This window comes from Balaenoptera acutorostrata, chromosome 20 (assembly GCF_949987535.1).
Source record: "Balaenoptera acutorostrata chromosome 20, mBalAcu1.1, whole genome shotgun sequence".
Taxonomy (NCBI): domain Eukaryota; kingdom Metazoa; phylum Chordata; class Mammalia; order Artiodactyla; family Balaenopteridae; genus Balaenoptera; species Balaenoptera acutorostrata.
The window spans coordinates 49755860-49776263 of record NC_080083.1 but is presented as its reverse complement, the minus strand read 5'-3'; the positions used below and the strand labels follow the sequence as shown (position 1 = coordinate 49776263).

Sequence of the window (20404 nt, the reverse complement as noted above, 5' to 3'; positions counted from 1 at the left end):
GTTGTATGCTTGAAACCAAGAAGTGGTATGGAACATACCCAGAAAATGCAGGCTTGCCCTTGGTTCCCACCTATACCAAATGCCTTGCAGTTTCTCACCACTTACATTTTTATCATGGTGTATTTTAGGGTTTACACAAAAAAGATAATGGAGATGGATAATGAAATTTTCTTACTAAAACAATATCAACAATAAAACATACCCTTGTCTAAAAGTAAGAGTAAATTAATGTTATATATCTGTATAAACTAGTATAAATCTGCCATGATTGGAGAGGACCAGGGTGGTATAGATGGACCACATGGATGTTTTGAAATAATACCATATTCTTCCCTTTATTTTATACTTATTATGAATTACAAATTTGTTTAGCAATTAAAAGTAACAGACCACTGGGCTGCAGCATCTAACGAGTACTTGGTACTTCTGGATATTATCCTTAGATTCTCTGATGTTAAAATGTCATAAAATTACCCAAAATTGAGTGAGAAGTGACTTCAATAAATCAAGAGTTTTCATGTACTTTTGGGGCATGGTAGACTTTTCTAATGTGATTTTATATAACTAGTTAGTGCTTTATTTTGTTTTATTAAAAACTTATTGCTAACATGATTAATAGCATATCTTAGTAAAGATGTATTCATTAACAAAAAATTCCTTTGGTATATCTTGTTTTTTAGGGAGTGGTTATATCTCTTGTCACATGAAATGTTGAATCCTTATTATGGCCTCTTCCAGTATTCAAGAGATGATATCTATACATTGCAGATCAATCCTGATTCTGCAGTTAATCCGGTATGATTGGTGGTTACAATGATACAAATTAACTTATGACCTACAATGTTTTTTGTCTTTAAATGTCAGTGTAGTTTATGACATAGGATTACTGTCTTTGTCCAAGTCACATCCTTGGACTTGGCAAGTCCTCTTCTAGAAAATGTTCTCAAGTAAATGATCATGGATATGTGCAACAGTTTGGGCACAGGGAGGTTTACTGCATCACTGTTTATAGTAGCCCCAAGTGGAAACAACATTGCTGTCCATTAAGAGGGGGTTGATTAAGTTATGACATGAAGCAGAATGACATGGTTAAGAGCATAGACTCTGGAATTAGAAAGACATGAGTTCATATCCTGGTCCCATTACTAACTAGCTTTGTGACCTTCATTAACTTAAGCCTCAATTTTATCATTGCTAATAATAATAAATATAGTTTGGACCTGAGAGAAGGGTTGTGACAGTTAAATGAGACCCTGCACATTAAGTATTTAGCACAGTGCTATACATTATTAACCCTATTACATATAATTAAGCACTCAACAAGAGTTAGCAGCTGTTATTAATTTGTTGTTTTTATATTATTTCTGTTACCTTTCCATACAAGGTTATATTATACAGCCACTAAAATGATGTTGTGGGATAATAGTTAATAACATGTAAAGATGGTATTTGCAATATATTAAGTGAAAAGAAGATTACAGAATAATAGTATGAAGCAAATTTTGGTAAACATGTATATGTGTAAACATTGAAAGGCTCTACAATACTGGTAGTGGCTCTGGGTGTTAGACTATAGGCATTTTTTTTTCTTGTCTGTATTTTGTAAATATTTTGTAGTGAACAGGTATTGCTTTTTAAAAAGAAAAAAAACTATTTTTAAGATAAAAGGGAGGCTTAAAGATGAGCTTAAAGATTATTAAATAGAGAAGTAAAAGAAGTTGAAAATACAAATATCCAACTAATAAAACAGTATATCCTGAAATACCAAATCTGTCTAAACATGGTAGGCATGTTAGATTCATTGCAGGGTATTCTTTTTTTTTTTTTTTTTTAACTTTGGGTTTATTTATTTATTTTTGGCTGTGTTGGGTCTTCGTTTCTGTGCGAGGGCTTTCTCTAGTTGTGGCAAGTGGGGGCCACTGTTCATCGTGGTGCGTGGGCCTCTCATTATCGCGGCCTTTCTTGTTGCAGAGCACAGGCTCCAGACGCGCAGGCTCAGTAATTGTGGCTCACGGGCCTAGTTGCTCCACAGCATGTGGGATCTTCCCAGACCAAGGCTCGAACCCGTGTCCCCTGCATTGGCAGGCAGATTCTCAACCACTGCGCCACCAGGGAAGCCCTTTTGCAGGGTATTCTTTATAAAGGGAAGATTTTTAGGTGAAGGTTCTGCTTGGAGAGCTCATTATTGCCACTGTAGTAATGATAGCTCACGTTTGTTGAGCATTTACCATATGCCAGGTCCAGTGCCTTGGGCTTCATCACCTCATTTTACTACTCACAGAGACCCTTTTTAGATACTATTATTACCATCATTTTTCCAGGTATGGAAAATTAGTTCCACAGGGGCTAAGTAATTTGCCCAAGTATACATAGTTAGTAAGTGGCAGAATCAAGACGCTCGTCCAAGTTAGACATGAAATCTGTCCTCTTAAATCTATGATGTTTTGAAGTTCAGTTTCTGGTTAGGTCAAAGGAAGAGGGAGGTATAGAATTGAAAGCTTTTTTCCCATGACAGAGCCAGGATTATAAGGGGCTTAGCAGGAGACGGGAGGAGAGGAAGAGAACAGGATCTGCAGGTGATTCAATGAAGCTGCAGAGGGACTGTAGTTTGGACTTAATTTCTGAGGATAAACTTTACAGAGTGACTACCCTTTGAGAGGGGCATTGGCTCTGCTGTAATATTTTATAGCAAAGTATAGTATCTTAAGCATGCCCTATAGAGACTCTCCCTAATGATTGTTGGGCTTTGATAGGATAACCTATTCCATTTAAATAGTTATAAATTGGAGTATAAGTTGATACTTACTGTTTATTTAAAAAATTACCATTGCTTAAATATTTAATTTTTATTAAAAAATTCCCTGGATAGTATCTACCTTGAGTATTTATGTAAACTCTTTTCAATTTCAGGAACATTTATCATACTTCCACTTTGTTGGACGAATAATGGGAATGGCTGTGTTTCACGGACATTATATTGATGGTGGTTTCACATTGCCTTTTTATAAACAGTTGCTTGGGAAGTCCATTACCTTGGATGACATGGAGTTAGTTGATCCAGATCTTCATAACAGTTTAGTGTGGATACTGTATGTATTGAGTCTTGTTCGTTATAGTTAGAATCTGAGCTTTTAAAAAAGATACATGTTTCAAAATGGATGTACTTTTTTTGAAATATAAAAAATGATTTTTAAAAGTACTTGTACATAATGATTTCCTCAACATGATGCAAGTTGTTTCCATCTTGCATGTGTTAGAATAAGATATTCCTGCTTAAGTGGTGGTTGTTGAAAACATACTTTAATTTAAAAAGGGTATTTGTAAGAATCAGTTCTGTTTTTGGGGGGGTCATTTGTTTGTGAAGATACGCTGGCCATGGTTATTTTTGCCAAGTACACGAGTAGCTTTCTCAGTGGGGCTACTCAGGTGTTTAGTCACTTGGGTTACCCAGACTCAAGTAGGGCTTCTTACCTGAAAGCCAAACATAACTGAGTTTTCCCTGTGTAAACCCCAGCTTTCCAGGGCTTTCTCATTACTCAGGAAGGAAAATGTTCCTGGTGTTTATGAAGGTTAAAGCTCTTTGACTTTTCTGCCCCAAATCTAGGAGGTATGATGGCATAAGAACTAGTAAAAGGAATCTAACCCTATGTTTGCATGTCATAAAACTACCTCAGTTTTATTTGTCTCACCAATTAATACATCTACAATATCTGTATTTTAGATTTTCCAATGAAGTGTCTTTCCCTGTCTTCCCTTCCTAGTGAGAATGATATCACAGGTGTTTTGGACCATACCTTCTGCGTCGAACATAATGCCTATGGTGAAATTATTCAGCATGAACTTAAACCAAATGGCAAGAGTATCCCTGTTACTGAAGAAAATAAAAAAGAATATGTCAGGTAAACACTTCTGTGTTCTTAAGCCGGAGCCTTGTTTTAATGTTCTAGAATGGCGGTACAGAAAAACATTTATGTGTTTAGGTAGTGTTACTTATTGCTACAAAATAGGCTTCTGCAGAGTTTAGTGGCTTAAAAACAACCACCATTTTATTATTTCTCACAATCCCGTGGGTCAGTAATTTAGATCGAGGACAACAGGGACAGCACACTTCTCCTCCATGTGGTGTCAGCTGGGATGGAAATGTTAAGAAGGCCTCTTCACTCACATATCTGATGCCTCACTGAGGGTGGCTCGAGTGGCTGGGGGCTGGCTGGAATGGACACTGGGTCACCATCTGGGGCTTAGTTCTCACTGTTGGCTGAGCTCTTTGGTTATCCCCATGTGGTATCAGAGGCCCCTCACTCTCACCATGGCCTCTCTCTCTAGCACAATAGCCAGACTTCTTATGGCGTGGCTGGTTTCCCAGAGCACAAAAGCAGTTGCTGGGTCCTTTTAAGGCCTAAGCCTGGAACTGGCCAGCATCACCTCTGCTGTATTCTTTCGGTTAAAGGGAGTCACATGCCAGCCCAGGTTTGGTGTGGAGGAGGGGCTGTCCAAAGGCACACATACCAGGACACACGGTTCGTGGGGTAGCTACCACAGCTCGCTGTACAGAAGCACTTTTGTGCTGTATTACTAGGACTTATCCTATTTATAAATAAGTACATTGTGGATTTATATAAGAAATATATATATATTTCTTATAAAAGAAATACAAGAAAATGTTCTTTAAGTTTTATGAAATCACCTGTTGATTGAGGAATTTAGAAGTGTTGAGTTAGAGCATTTGGTTCATGGTATCTAAAGTTCTTCTAAACATTAAACTATGATAATCAAATTTAGGAGTTTGAACTTCACCATATATACACAGAAACATTCATGCTATACTTTTTTGTACAGATATGTCCCCAGGTCTTATTGGCTAAAATTTTCTAGTTTATAGATGAGGCCCATCAGTCTCATAGATTGTGAATATTGGTGTAGCTTTTTTGGAAAACAATTTGATAACAGCTACCAAAATGAAAACACATATGCAGCTCCATTTTTAGGAATCTCTTCTTTGGAAACACATATGTGATTAAAGAAATATGAATAAGGATGTTTAAATACTACTTGTAAAAAAATTGAAAACTGCTAAAATGTTTTTAGAAAGAGAATGATTAAATACATTAAACAGAATATTATGTGGATATTTAAAGAAAGATAGACTCTGCATAAGCTGTCATTTAAAAGGCAAGTCTTAGAAGGAACAAAGTCTGCATTGTTTTATACTCAGAAGATGTTCAGGAAGGCCACTTAACCAAATAAAATGTTTGCCCAGGGTGAAGGAGTAGAGGTGATGGGCCTGGAAGTAGAGAGGGAAAAGAGGATAAAAGAGTGGACTTAACAGGTTTTACTCTGTCTCCACATTTAATGTTTTTTGTTTTTTTTTTAAGGCCGCACTGTGCGGCATGCGGGATCTTAGTTCCCTGACCAGGGATTGAACCCGTGTCCCCTGCAGTGGGAGCGTGGAGTCTTAACCACTGGACCACCAGGGAAGCCCCGTTAATATTTGATTTTTTAAAATATAATTTTTCTTTTAATAACAAACATGTATTACATTTCTAATTAAAAAAAGAAGAATGAGGGACTTCCCTGGTGGTCCAGTGGTTGGGACTCTGCAGTTCCACTGCAGGGGTGCAGGTTTGGGGTTCGATCCCTGGTCGGGGAACTAAGATCCCCCATGTTGTGCGACACAGCCAAAAAAAATAAAAATAAAAAAATAAAGAGGAATGAATGGGAATTTCCTGAATTTCAGTAGTGTCTCACTTCCAGGACCTAGTGTGGGCTGCTCACTTTCTAGGATTCAGTCATGTTTATAGCACACAGTAACTTTCCCTTACCAAATACAGTTTTGAGGGACTTTCCTGGTGGCGCAGTGGTTAAGAATCTGCCTGCCAATGCAGGGGACATGGGTTCGAGCCCTGGTCCAGGAAGATCCCACATGCCAACGGAGCAACTAAGCCCACGCGCCACAACTACTGAGCCTGCGCTCTAGAGCCCATGAGCCACAACTACTGAACCCACGTGCTGCAACTACTGAAGCCTGCGTGCCTAGAGCCCGTGCTGTGCAACAAGAGAAGCCACTGCAATGAGAAGCCTGCGCACTGCAATGAAGAGTAGCCTCTGCTCGCCACAGCTAGAGAAAGCCCGTGCACAGCAACGAAGACCCAACACAGCCAAAAATGAATAAATAAAGAGTTAAAAAAAATAGTTTTGAAATTTTAAAAATGACAAAGAAAAACTTTTTACAGGTGTGCAGTTTTGCTGTCCCCTTAAACAAACAAACAAAAAATGAGGTCCCCCAAAGGATATCATTAATATTAAGTAACTTATTTCTTAAGGTAGAGAACTATTTCTCCAAGTTTGGAAAAGGAAATACTGGCAAATTGGGAGTATGAGTAATTCTGAGATTTGTGAGGTGGAGAGGTTTTCCTGGGAAGATAGATTAAAAAAAAAAATTCATGTATAAATTATAAGTCCAAATCAAAGGCGTAAGTAGAGCTACACAAGAGATGTAGTTTAGTGTACTTTTTCTTGCTAAAATTACATCTTCCAGGGCTTTTAAAGCTTATAGGGAAAAATGAGTATTTAGTCAAAAAGTGCTTGCTATTGGCTTTTACTGTTTCTTCTCATTTTGGATATGGGGATTCTCTTTACCTCTTCTTCCCCCATATACAACCCACAAAATATAAAGAAAACACCCAACACATTCAGATTATATTTTCAAGTGAAACCAGAAAAATAGTCATTTTTGGTTGAATGGGCTTTTTTTTCTGGTTATTGGCATGCATGCTAGAAGTTGAGAAAGACATTTCATTCTGATTTTAACTTCAGACCCATCTACTCTCTAGCCAACTTCCAGTTTAATAGGACTTTTTCTGATGTGAAGAGTTGCTGTATTGATGCTGCTTTTGTTAGTGGAAGGTTACCGCTTTTTAATTTATGGTGAACTGCCTCACAGCTCAGGATCCATCTACCTTCAGTAATCTGAGATTCTTTTAGATTTTAGACTAAATTCTTAATGCTAGATGCTTGTAAAGTGCAATGTTGCTAAAGTACTAGAGATTCATAATAATTACCAAACCTGAATATATTTGATCATATGAAACCCCTGTCCGATGTTTCCAGACTCTATGTGAACTGGAGATTTTTACGAGGAATTGAGGCACAATTCCTGGCCCTGCAGAAAGGATTTAATGAAGTAATTCCACAGCATCTGCTGAAGACATTTGATGAGAAGGAGTTAGAGGTCAGTGTATTGATGTCATGACATCATCTAGTATAACAAAGAAAGTTTGGGAATTTTCTGTTACTTAGTTTTAGAGGAAAGTTGTATTTCTGGTGCTTTTGAAGTTTTATGATGTGATGCTGTGAGAATTCTAATTCACAGGAAAAGTCTTTCCTGCTTTTGGAAAAGCCTTTCATGTTTTGGAAATTCTACAAGTAACTAGTCTCTCTTATATTGTGACTATTCTTAATTTATTTTTCCATATTTTCCGTTCATGCGTTTAATAGATTTCGTGTCTTCTGTGTACATTCTTCCAGTGTTGTTTTCTATTCCCTAGTTAAGTGGGTATTGATTTAGTTAAATAAAACTTTATTAATTGGTCTCCACCATATTGACATTTATTTGGAATAAAAGCCTAGGCTTAATTGGATTTACATTAAGCTTTGTAAGAAAGCAGTTGATAGACAAAAACGTAGAGGAAATAATTAAAACACTTATGTTAAACTCTGTCTCAACATCCTCAGTCTCCTTGGAAACATTTGTTACTAATAGTAACTATAATAAACAGTTAACCATTTTTTATTCTAAAACTAGTCTTTAAAGCACCATAAGGTTGGTGTTATAATTAAGACCTTTAACAAATACATCTCAATTTCTACTGAACTACTTTGAAAAAACAATGAGGTTTTATTCTACCTGAGGTTCCAAATTTAATTAGTGGCTAAGGATAGCATAAATATTTGAAGTTGATACATAATTTAAAACATGATTTTATTCATTAACTTCAACATCCTTTCTAACTAAATCTGTTAACAGACCTGTTAGCAAACAAGTCTAAAAAGATTGGTTTGACTCACTACCATCCCCATTCCTTTTTTGATTGGACTATTCTGTAGTGAAATGACCAGAAGGAAGTAGTCAGAAGGAGGAAGAAAACATAGCAGGAATGGCAGTAAAGTTGAAATACGATGCATTTTTATCTGTTCGTACAATGAATAAGGAATTTGGCTTTAAAATTACCACTCCTCTAAAGAAAAGAATTTAGGGAGGTATCGTCTGTGGGTACTTCTGTAACCCTGCTTGGACACCTACTACCTGTTAGTGTGGCAGTGGCCAGTCATTTTTTCAGACGCTACAGAAGCTTTGTTGCAGGTTTTATTCAGTAACGTTAGGGTTTATTATATACTTTGTACTGCTAATGAAGTTAGGCTTTTTACAAAAATATATGTATATAATTTTAGTGTTAGACTAGGTTAATATAATTATGAAATATAGGATTTGCAGGTTACATTATGTTTTACACTAAACACGATCATAATTCAGTGTTACAAACACATCAGTAGGATGAGTCAGTCTTGGACCCTAGGGAGGTGTGAGTATTAATAATATCAAAGTGATTTTGATATACCTCATCTATACTGAGCCTGCATCAGGATGCCAAGCAGAGCTCTATTATCAGTGCATTCATGTATTTCATACTTTGGTCCAACTTTAAGCAGATTGTATCACTTATTCAACACAACTGCTTGAGTTCCTGTGCACTGTTGGTTGCTTTCGCAGGATGTAACGAAACAGATGTTACTGCCATATTACAGCAGAGAAGACTGTGGCCAAGGGAAGTGACTGAACTGCCCAGAATCCCAAAGCTAATAAGTGTTGAAACCCAAATAATAGATGCAGGTCATAAGGCAGGCACATATAAACTGTATTTACTCTGAGTCTAGTTTCAATTCTGTGAAGTTATGGAACTTTTCATCTTATGTCCATCACAGTGGTGGTTCTCAGATCCTGGGTAGGGAACCTGCAGTGAGTAGGTACTCATGGAACTTTTAAAAAAATACGGATCCTAATTCACCCCAGAGTCACAGAATTAAAATCTCTGAGCATAGGACCTAGTGTGTATATTTTGAAAAACTTTCCAGATGGTTCTGATGTCTACCCTCGATTAAGAACACCATATGAAAGCCAACACTGCAAATCTAAAGTTCTGTTTTAAGGAATTTTTGGCTTAGGTTGGGTTTCCATTGGCTCATTATTTGTGCAATATTTTAACAGCTCATTATTTGTGGACTTGGAAAGATAGATGTTAATGACTGGAAGGTAAACACCCGGTTAAAACACTGTACACCAGACAGCAACGTTGTCAAGTGGTTTTGGAAGGCCGTGGAGTTTTTTGATGAAGAACGACGAGCGCGGTTACTTCAGTTTGTGACGGGCTCGTCCCGAGTGCCTCTGCAGGGCTTCAAAGCTTTACAAGGTAAGAGAGCCAGAGGGACAGACGATGGGGCATCTGATAATTGGGGGCAGAGGGTCAGTATTTGGTGTACATAGGTGGTGTACAGACGTGCTTACACAGATTCTCTTTTCACTCTAGTTCTTACCTGTAACTCTCATGTCTTGATACCTTCTTCTCCTTCCTTTCCTTTGTTCCCTCCCAAGAGCCTTTTCTGCTGGGTTCTCTGTGATTGTAGTGAGTGCCGCATGTTAGAGACCGTATGTGTTGATGCTCTGCCTTTTCTTTTCCGGTCACCTTGCTTTTAAATTCTGTTGCACATTCCTGTAGGGGAGTCTGTCTGCTTCCATGTTCACATCTCAACCTGGCAAACATTTACCCACACGGGATGCCTCTCCCCTCTACTTTTATTCTTTTAATAGAAAGAGGCAGCATGAGTCGTGGAAGTCATTTGTTTGGTCAGAGCACTTTAATTAATGCATGGCGTCAGACCATTTTACAGCCATATTCCATTTTTAAGAATTGTTGTCCATGGAATAGCTGTTTAATTTGGGGATGAGTTGGTATATTGCTAATGATCGTGGTGCCTCACTGGGTGGCAGTTGCTTCCTTTACCTCTGAAGCTCTTTATTTTCAAAACTGCTGCTGCTGGTGATGACTGAGGGTATACGAAGCAAGACTGGTACGTACTTCAACAGTGTTGCCCACAGTCCATGTATCAGAAATCCCCTGGGAAAGCACACTTCAGTCATGCTTGCATTCCCCTTTTGGAGAACGCATCCTTATCAGACTACCCAGATGAATAAAGTGAAGTTGTATTTCTACAAACGTCTGTATGGGGTGCCTTATGTTACCTGAAATTTATTCTATAGACTGCTAATCTTTTGCTCTCAGTGAAGTTTGAGTTGTGAAACTTAAATTTGCATTAGGTTGTCATCTTTTTGAATGTGTATATATATGTATTGGATCTTGTATTTGCCCATTTACTTCTTTTTTGGGACACTGATTTTCTGTAGAAGATAGAAGTTGGCAAAGGATTTCAGTCCTGAACTTTTTCTCAAATTGAAATGCTAGCAGATTAAGGAATCCAGCCTTATCCAAGGTCAATTCCAGCTTTTAAAACCCAGACTGTTTTCCTGCTGCCCTTTGGCAGCTTATATGGAGTCACCAGTACCCTCCTATCCCTCGACCCTGTGATTTATGTACCAGTTTTATCCTGAGATTCTGGAGACTAATACGTGCACCCACAGTGGTCTGACCCACATTTGCTTCCTTTGCAGGTGCTGCAGGCCCACGACTCTTTACCATACACCAGATTGATGCCTGCACTAACAACCTGCCAAAAGCCCACACTTGGTAAGTTATTTCTGTAGCTTTTTTCCCTCATTCCATGTATGTAGCTGTTAGTTCCAAACAGATTTGACATTTCGTTTGTTGTTCTTATTACTAAATGGACCCTTAAAAGAGTTGCTTATCATTCCTTTTAAGTGAATTAAGATTATCCAGAAATTGGTAGGAAAACCCCAAAGCAATAATCTCTACTTGAGAGAAATATAAACTTTTTTTTGTCGTTTTCTATGTGACACAAAGAGTAATGTGGCTGTATTAGGGTAAACTAATTAGTATACACTTGCTAGGCCAGTTGACCTGTTTTGAATGAACTGTGTAAAATCTGATTTGCTTATTTACAGTTTCAATCGAATAGACATTCCGCCCTATGAAAGCTATGAAAAGTTATATGAAAAGCTGCTAACAGCCATTGAAGAAACATGTGGATTTGCTGTGGAATGACAACTTCAAGGATTTACCCAGGACTCTATTTATACCCCTGACTGACAGCCTCCTTTCAGCAGAGTTTCAAGGAACGCTGACATACAGGAAAGTGCACCCCCCTTTTTAAAAAAATATTAGGATACTGTGAGGGGAAAGGACAATTCTGAAATTCCTTTTCAAGGAAAAAAAGGTCTTTATGCTTTGCCATGAGGCCACATTCAGCTGCTATTTAAAATTAATATCTTGAACCTAAAGAATGCTGACTTTTCCTACATTTCCAGAGTTAGGCAGTATTCTACACTTAAAGACTACTACTATTTTTATAAAAGGTAATCTATTCAAATCGCTTCACAGATTTCAACTCTTATCAAACATCAAGACAACATCAGCAGTCGGTACAAGTCACATTTCATTTTGGTTGAATACATGATTTTGAACAGCTCCTGTACTTGCTCTTTGTAAAAAAAAATAAAATTATTTTGAATTATTCTACCTTTGTAAACAATTGGCTATAAAAGAATCTTTAAAAAATTAAGCCATTTACATGTTTAATTACATTTTTCTATAGCAAAGCATTATATTTTAAAAGCATTATATGTTTCAACCTAGCCTAAGTGAGTCTTTTTTTATATTTTTCAAGCATGAATTCCGTGGAATACAGCTATATAATTTTGGTTGTCAAATTCTTAATGCAACCATTTAGTCTGAACTTAGTAGCTTATTTGCTACAATAAGATGCATTCAGGGGCTCCCTGTTTTTAAGAGACTTTAAAAAAAATCTTAATTTTTTATCTTGAATGAATATGATCGGGTATTTTGGATTTACTTTGCATCTTAAATGGAAATACTGCAGTTTTATAGCTACTCAGATCATGTGGATGGGATGGGATTTTCATTCTTTTATTGGGTCAGCTTATCTTTGATATATATACTATTTCTTTAAACCAAAGTCTCCTGTGACAAGTGCACCTAACTTATATTACATTTTAATTATGGTAAGTTTCTATCAAGTAAACCATCCTGAATCTCTGTGTTTAGCTGCTCATATTTTAATCAGATAAAATTATGAAAAGGAAAAATTTTGCTCTAAAGATTATTTAGCAAGCTTAGAAAACCCTGTTTTTACCTAACAAAATGAAGTGGGGTGGTCGGGCAGGGATGTGATTACTAAGAAACAAGCGATTCTGACTCTATCGCAGACAATACTCTTCGTCTGAAGAGTGATTTTGGAGGTAAGGGAATCCCAGTTCGCTTGGTGTTGAAGATCAGCATTTGATTTTGAAATATCCAGATTTAGCTTTCAAGGTGTGTGGCATGTTGCATGATCCAGAAGGCAACCACAATTCTGGAGTGAGAGATTGGAAAAATCTGAAATCATGGGTGGATTTTTAAATTCAAGTATCAGAAATCTGCACTATTTTGTTTTTTTTACATTGTTGTGAAATCAAGAATAGCAATTTTGATGAGATAGCTTTGTTTAAATTTTACAGCTTAATTATCAAGTGAATAAGCCCCTTGTGTTCTTTCATTTGATGGATTGGTTTTCAGTCTGTGTTCTTGGAGCCAAGGGCCTCCTCAGAGGTGCCTCAGAAGTAATGGTTAAGAGAGGAGGGACAGAGAGAGGGAGAAGAAACGTAGCTGGTACTTGAGCAGGGGTCTCGAACTCCCCACCCCTCTTTACCCAGAGCAGCTTCGATTTTCCTCTTGTATATGCATTGGAATTCCACGTAAGCTTTCATGGGGGCTAGGAGGGGTGGGGGGATGGGTAGAATAAAAGAGGTGGAAAATTTGCTGCTTAAAAAAAAGTTGAGAACTACTCCTGTCGTTTCTAAGTATTTAAATTTATTTCATTCAGCCAAATTTGACAGCCACACAAGCTGGTTACAGTCATAACTGTGTAGTGGCGATGTGCTTATGCTGACCTTTTTCTTCCCAAACAATTTGTTTTCCTACTGCATTCTTAGTAGTACCGAAGAACATCTTAAAACATACTGTTTGATTATCAGTAGTTTTCAGCTTTCACGATAGTACCTTATTGGTTGCAGGTCCATCTCTCTCTTATATGAAAGCACTAGCGCAGTGTAACTGCCTATTATAATCTTTCAGTAATAGTAAGTACATGATGAACACTTCAGAGAAATCATAACTGACGGATACAGTAATAATGAAATGCTACTCTCACACTAATGTACAATATAGAGCAGGCAAATACCATCGCTTTTTGAGTGCCTTCTTAATTTTATAATAATGACTTAATAGAGCTTTAACAGAAATAAATTACCCTCCCTTACAGTCTATGGTATCACCAACATAATTTATAAGAACAGGATGATTTAGATTTCATTTTCAAAGTTATGTTACCTGATCACTTCCAAATAGGTGCTAAGCAAACAAAACGTGCCAATGTATCATTGAACCTTGGACTTGCACCTCATGTGTAATGTGAATATTTATTTCCACATGTCCCTCTTAGATGGGTTTTTTCTAATCCTTCCTCTAGTTTTATTTCAGATTTGTGATATCATGTTTCCATACATTGCCTTTGCATCATGAATACTTAATTATGAACAATGGTTACTTTGTAGAGCTCATATGCAATACAGAGGTGAGTTTTGTTTCCGAGGGTCTTACTTCTTTGGTGTAAAGAGTTTTTAAATAGTGCTGTGTATAGTGTACATTTTGTTTTGCACATAGTTTGTTGCCCTGAATGGGTTTTGTTTTTACCAAGTCTTTTATTTTTTCCTTGTAATTACACTCCAGAGCACAAGTTTCCTTTCTTTTAAATACAATGTAATTTGCTTTATTTTACAACACTAAGTCTGCTTGAACTTCTGGTGCATCGAGCTGATTGCATTGACGGGAGTTAGAGATTGTTCCAGACATCTTTACAGTTTGATAGAGCAGCTCCTTCTGCTTCTGTCTTTAGGCTGCAGCACAGTCAATGGGTGCCATTTGTAGTATTTAATGTACTTACATTAGGATGATGATTGTACCAAATGCTGAGTTGTTTTGTTTCTAGATGTAATTAGTTCACTTAATGTAATATTCTTCCTTCTCTCAAACTGACTTTAAAACAAAGTTTTATCATTTTCATTGTATTTGTATTTATTACAGAGTGTTTTAGCTTTGATATTCTTTGTATTTTCACTCAGTTGTTACATGAGCTTTATCAATAACATCTGTATAAATGGTTTTAAAAAATTAACTATGTATGTGCCCATGCCGAAGTTGAGCAATAAAATGAATGCTGTTTGCACTGTCACAGCATCAAAGTTTTTAAAGAATATTGACTTTATAATGAATTGTTTTGAAGAAATTTGATTGGGTCTATGAAGAGTGACAGCATATGAGCCATAAAATGTGAAGTTTAAGATTCATGGGCCTTCCTTAGTTGATGCCTTTGTCACATGGCAGAGCCTCAGAGGGCTCAGGACCCCCTGTCTGTCTCCAGGTTGAGCAGGGAAGGTGCTTGTTTTGTCCTGCTACGGCACATGCTTAGGTTGGCAGTGGCTCTTGGTGGGCAATGGCCTGTAACAACTGTCACAGGCTCTGGAGGGCAGAGCTATGACCGGGGCCTCATTTGCTACCTTGGTGTTGAGCAGTAAAATCCTCAAAATGAAATGCAGAAATCAGTTATATTTTTCCAAGAAGCCGTGACTTTAAGGGTCATGATTCACAATTCTGTAAATATAGTGGATTAAAGTCCAGCTAAATATGTGGGTGGAAAAAGAACTGGATACGATGTTTTTTCATCAAGAATAGTCCGTGTAAGTCTCTCCACAGCATAGGCCATACAGAAAGGAATGTCTGGGAGATGCAGTGGAAGCAGTGGTGTATTAAAAGTTCCGAAAGTAGGCATAGGGTCCATTTTTTACATCCTTTTGCAATATATTTTTTTGCTTTGCCTCCCATTGCCAGTTTACAATTGGTTGTGATCTAAAATGTATAAATTTTTAGTACATTAAGGATTTTAGTATTATCATCTATAAATTATCCAAAAGTTTGAGCAATATGTGACATTTTTCTGCTCTGTGGTGACCTGAAAGATTTGTCCTTTCATTATAATGAAGGTTAACCTTCACACCCACTGCATTTATTTGTACTTTATATCCCAAATGCTTATGGTAGTATAGGCACAGCAGAACTGAGTAGAGGTAATTATACAGAAAAAGGGTTAAATCCCTATGTTAATATTCTTAGAAAACTAGACAAATCAGATTTTTTAAAGTTATATTTCATTAAAAGGTATATGCCCTAAATGTGACTTGTTCTTTGTCCACTCAGCAAATATCTGCTGTGCTCCTACTATGTGTCCGGCTCTGTACTAGCTTTAGGGATTAGCTTTGGATGGTTGGTAAAAAACTGAACTTCCAAACTAGTGCTTCTAGTGTATGTCTCGGTAGACGCTGAAGGGCAAACTGAGGTACTCAGAACTCAGTTTGTGTACAGCAAAGAAGTTGGTCATGACGGGAGCACAGGATTAAATACCTCACCTAAGCAAGGCTTCAAATCCCAGACTTGGTTTTTAAAACAGTTGGTTTTATTCCTCCATCCCCCTTTCCCCATGACATCTCAGATCCTAGCATACCTTTTGTGGATATTTGGGCTGGTTTTATCTAGGTTATCAAAATAGTCTGAGCTGTAAACCCCACTTCTCTCTTAACAGTGTTTTATAAGCAAAGGAGGTGGAGAGGCAACTGTAGCAGCCTGTGGGGTGGGTAAGCGATCCATCCAAGATTTTCCTCCTGCTGACTTAAGTGTTTATGAAGTCTTTCGATTTTCAGCCCAGGAAAGTAAAGATGGAGAGCACATCACACTCAACCTTTGAGACCACTCACTCCTCCCAGAGACGATGCTGGCTGGCGTGGCAAGAAGGAGGAGAACCATCGACACCAGAAGGACAAAGTTTTGCTTTTTAACTGAGGTACAACTGACATACCACATTAGTTTCAAGTATACACCATAATGATTTGATATTTGTGAAATGATCACAATTAGTCTAACATCCATCACCACACACAGTCGTAAAATTTTCTTTTCCTTGTGATGAGAACTTTTAAGATGTCTTAGCAACTTTCAAATATGCGATACATTATTAGCTATACTCACCATGCTGTACATTACATCCTTATGACCTATTTTATAATTGAAAGTTTATAACTTTTGGCCTCCCTTCACCCATTTTGCCCATTCCCCATCTCTAGCAACCACCAGTCTGTTCTCTGTATCTGTGAGCTCGGGTTTTGGGGGGTGGGAGGGTTTGTTTTTGTTGTTTTAAATTCCACATATAAGTGAGATCATATGGTGTTTGTCTTATTTTACTTAGCATAATGCCCTCAAGGTCAATCGTGTTGCAAGTGACAAGATTTCCTTTTTTTAAAAAAATAGCTGAATAATATTTCATTGTGTGTACATACACCACATTTTCTTTATCCATTCATTCATTGGTGGACTTTTAGGTTGTTTCTGTATCTTGGCTATTGTATATAATGCTTCAGTGAACATGGGGGTGCAGATAGCTTTTCCAGTCAAGTGTTTTCATGTTCTTCAGATAAATACCCAGAAGTGAAATTGCTGAGTCATATGTTAGGTCTGTTTTTAATTTCTTGAGGAACCTCCACAGTGGCTGCACCAATTTATATTCCCACCAACAGTGCACCAGGGTTCCCTTTTCTCTACGTATTTGTCAACACTTCTTAACTTTTTGGTAACAGCCAAACGGCTATGAGATGATCTCTCATTGTGATTTTGATATGTGGTTTTGTTTTGCATTTCCCTGCTGATTAGTGTTGTTGAGCACCTTTTCATGTACCTCTTGACCCTCAGTATATCTTCTTTGGAATAGCATCTATTCAGTTCCTCTGCCCATTTTATGATTAGATTGTTTGCTGTTGAGTTATATGTGTGGTTTATGTATTTTAGATATTAATCCCTTATCAGATGTCTGATTTGCAAATATTTTCCCCCATTCAGTGGTTGCCTTTTCATTTTGTTGATGGTTTGCTTTGCTGTGCAGAGCTTTTTGGTTTGATGTAGTCCCACTTGTTGATTTTTGCTTTTGGTGTCAAATCCAAAAAGAATCATTGCCAGGACTGATGTCAGTGAGCTTACCGCTTTTTTCTTCTAGGAGTTTTATGGTTCCAGGTCTTAAAAGTCTTAATCCATTCCGAGTTAATTATTTGTGTATGGTTAAGACAGTGGTCCAGCATCATTCTTTTGCATGTGGCTGTTCAGTTTTCCCAACTGTATTTATTAAAGAGACTGTCCTTTCCCTGTTGTATATTCTTGGCTCACTTGTCATTGATTATATATTCGTGGGTTTATTTTGGGCTCTCTGTTCTGTCCCATTAATTTATGTGTCTTTTTGCCAATACCATGCTGTTTTGAGTACTATAGCTTTGTAATATAGTTTGAAACCAGGGAGCCTCATGCCTCCAGCTTTGTTCTTCAGGGGGCAAAGTTTTAAATGCAGTTCAAATTTAGTGTTTTTTTTTTTTTTAAGATAAGAAGAAACTGGTCACATCAATCAAGTTCTGGGTAATGGTTCAGATGGCTTGAAATGCCAGATAAAACATGTTTTCAGCATGTCTGGATTTGGGATCTAATAGATTATAAGCTGCAGCTTAAACCCCAATTTTGGATTCTTTCTTTATACCATTTCTCTTAATGACATCATCTTCTGTCTGCCCTGCCTGTCTCTTTCTCCCATTGCAGACTCCCCCTAACCGTTTTTCAGTGTGACGCCTCTTTCCATTGTGAGTAAATTTCCCCTACACCGTTAGTTCCCTCACTAAAGGCTCTATTCTCCTGCCTTACCTTAACACAGGTTCTCTCTTTTCCTGCTTACATTTTATAGGAAAGGCAGGTAATTTCTCCAGTGCCCCACGTGATATAGTAATGCATATACACAGCTAGACATAACATAGTTTTAAAAAAAAACTGTAGTTCTCATCACAAGTTAAAAAAAATCTGTGTGAGGTAAGAGATGTTAACTAAACTTGAATCATTTCATGTACATTTATCAAATCATTGATATATAAAACTGTGTAAGTTTAAGGTATATATCAATTATATCATTAAAACTGGGGGAGGGTGACTCTTCATCACCCTTTCCCCTCATCCCTAGTCTTGCTTTCCAGAAGCTACTATTCCTAAACTGTCAGCTCTTCTGGTATTTCCGCATTTCTAAATGATATGGTTAATAGTGCACTTCATTAATTTTAGAGTCTGGTTTTTTTGGGGGGTGGGGTAGGGGGATATTTGAAGATTTAGTTCTCACACCAACCACCTCATTCTGTGACACCTCCACCCCCACCCTATACAGTTATAGTTAAGTTATAGTTCTAAATAACTTTTCAAATGCATGACTATGATGTGCTTTTCCCGGGTTTTTCTGGGCAAACTGGCTTCACATACGATCCTCTCTCCACTGGTACTTGGATAGCAACACCCCTCCACTTGCTGAGTTAGTTACCACTTCATTTGTTTTCTATTTTTCAAAAATGCATTGGCATCTTTTATTTTTGTTTCCTCTCCTATTCTTTGACCTTTGCTTGGCAGTCCCATCCCTTTCCTGGTAAATTCCCTCACTTATTCTTCTTTTTGGTTATTCCCAGTTAATTAGTTTGGTAAAGAGCTAGCAGAAGAGTCCTCCTAAAACATTAAAAAAAACAATAAAACAAGTGTAATGATGCCTGTATAACAAATTCAAATAGTATATTAAGCAGAGTGAAAGTTTATATAATCTACCAGAGTCACACCTGAGGACTGTTCTTCCAGAGCTTTCCTATATTGTATTGATTATACTGCATTATATATATGATACCCATTCATACCATAGCTTTTTAAAGATTTGCTTATTTTACCCAAGGATATATATATTTTTTATTTTTGGCTGCGTTAGGTCTTCATTGCTGCGCGTGGGCTTTCTCTAGTTGCGGCGAGCGGGGGCTACTCTTTGTTGCAGTGCGCGGGCTTCTCATTGCAGTGGCTTCTCTTGTGGAGCATGGGCTCTAGGTGCACGGGCTTCAGTAGTTGTGGTTCGTGGGCTCTAGAGTGCAGGCTCAGTAGTTGCGGCATACGGGCTTAGTTGCTCTGCAGCATGTGGGATCTTCCTGGACCAGGGATCAAACCCGTGTACCCTGCACTGGCAGGCAGATTCTTAACCACTGTGCCACCAGGGAAGAAGTCCCTAGTGTGTATATCTTTCTATCTAGAATTCTTTATCATTTTTCTCTAACAAACAAACATTTTTAGAACTTCTAGCTCTTGTGCATTTCCCCCATCCTGTCCATTCACCTGCACTGATTGATTGACTTGTCACTATATATATATTGCAGCTATCTGCATGTCTCTCCTTTATGATGCTCCAAATTTGGCCATCTTCCAAGTCTTTAACCCAGGAAACCCCTGCCTGCCTACAGGTCCTACACTGTCAGCTGCCATTCCGAAAGGGCAGCACTTGGGACCACAGCACTGGATACAGCTGCCTACTCTTTTCTGCAGGATAATTAGATCCCACCCCATCATGCCTCCTGGCCTCTATTATTGTTCATATTTGTTATTCCCTATATGCCCTAATGGGAACCTCCCTTCTCCCTTCCAATCCTTTTCTGGTGCCCTCTGCCATTCTCTGGCTTTGATCAGTAACTAACTAACTAACTCCCCATATGCTCAGTTGCTCTGAAGCCTCCCTCTAGCTCCTGGCCTTCACTGAAGCCCTCCTCTCCAGGAAGGACACCACCCTTGAGCGGGTTTTTCTTCTTCCTCATCTGCCCCCATACTAGAAATAAGGTTGGTGTACTCTTGCCCACTTCAAGTCCATTATGCCTCCTTCCCACCTGCAATCACTAGTGCTCTTTTGAGCACCAAGGGCCTTACACCTGTTGCCCCTCCCAACTGATTGACAGAAGCCATAATGCATAAATTCTCATCTTCTAGCCTCCATGTGAAAAAGCTACACACACTTAACCATCGTTTCTTTAAGGTTTAACCCTAAGTAAGTCCCACCTCTAATGACAAGCCCACACTTTAGCTCTTTTCTTTCTGATTTAGAGATCATTTTTGGGGTCCTCAAGTGCTATTTTTTTTACTGTTTTTGTTCACCTACAGCAATAGGCTTCAGGAGCTGGCTGCTCAATTGCTTTCGTGCACCTCTTTTAAAGTTTTAGGTCATAAATTCAAAGCAA

General features: G+C 37.9%; 1 protein-coding gene across 2 annotated transcripts in view; it reads left to right on the top strand.

Moving 5' to 3' along the window:
- Positions 1-14500, top strand: part of SMURF2 (SMAD specific E3 ubiquitin protein ligase 2) — a 122330-nt gene extending 107830 nt beyond the window's left edge. For both annotated transcript variants that reach the window (XM_057535547.1, XM_057535546.1), the window contains 7 exons: positions 681-795; positions 2911-3089; positions 3762-3899; positions 7111-7231; positions 9266-9467; positions 10724-10799; positions 11135-14500. In XM_057535547.1, coding sequence (XP_057391530.1) covers positions 681-795; positions 2911-3089; positions 3762-3899; positions 7111-7231; positions 9266-9467; positions 10724-10799; positions 11135-11234 — 931 coding nt within the window. In that variant the 3' untranslated portion in view covers positions 11235-14500. The remainder of the gene's footprint in view (positions 1-680; positions 796-2910; positions 3090-3761; positions 3900-7110; positions 7232-9265; positions 9468-10723; positions 10800-11134) is intronic.
- Positions 14501-20404: the final 5904 nt, after the last annotated feature.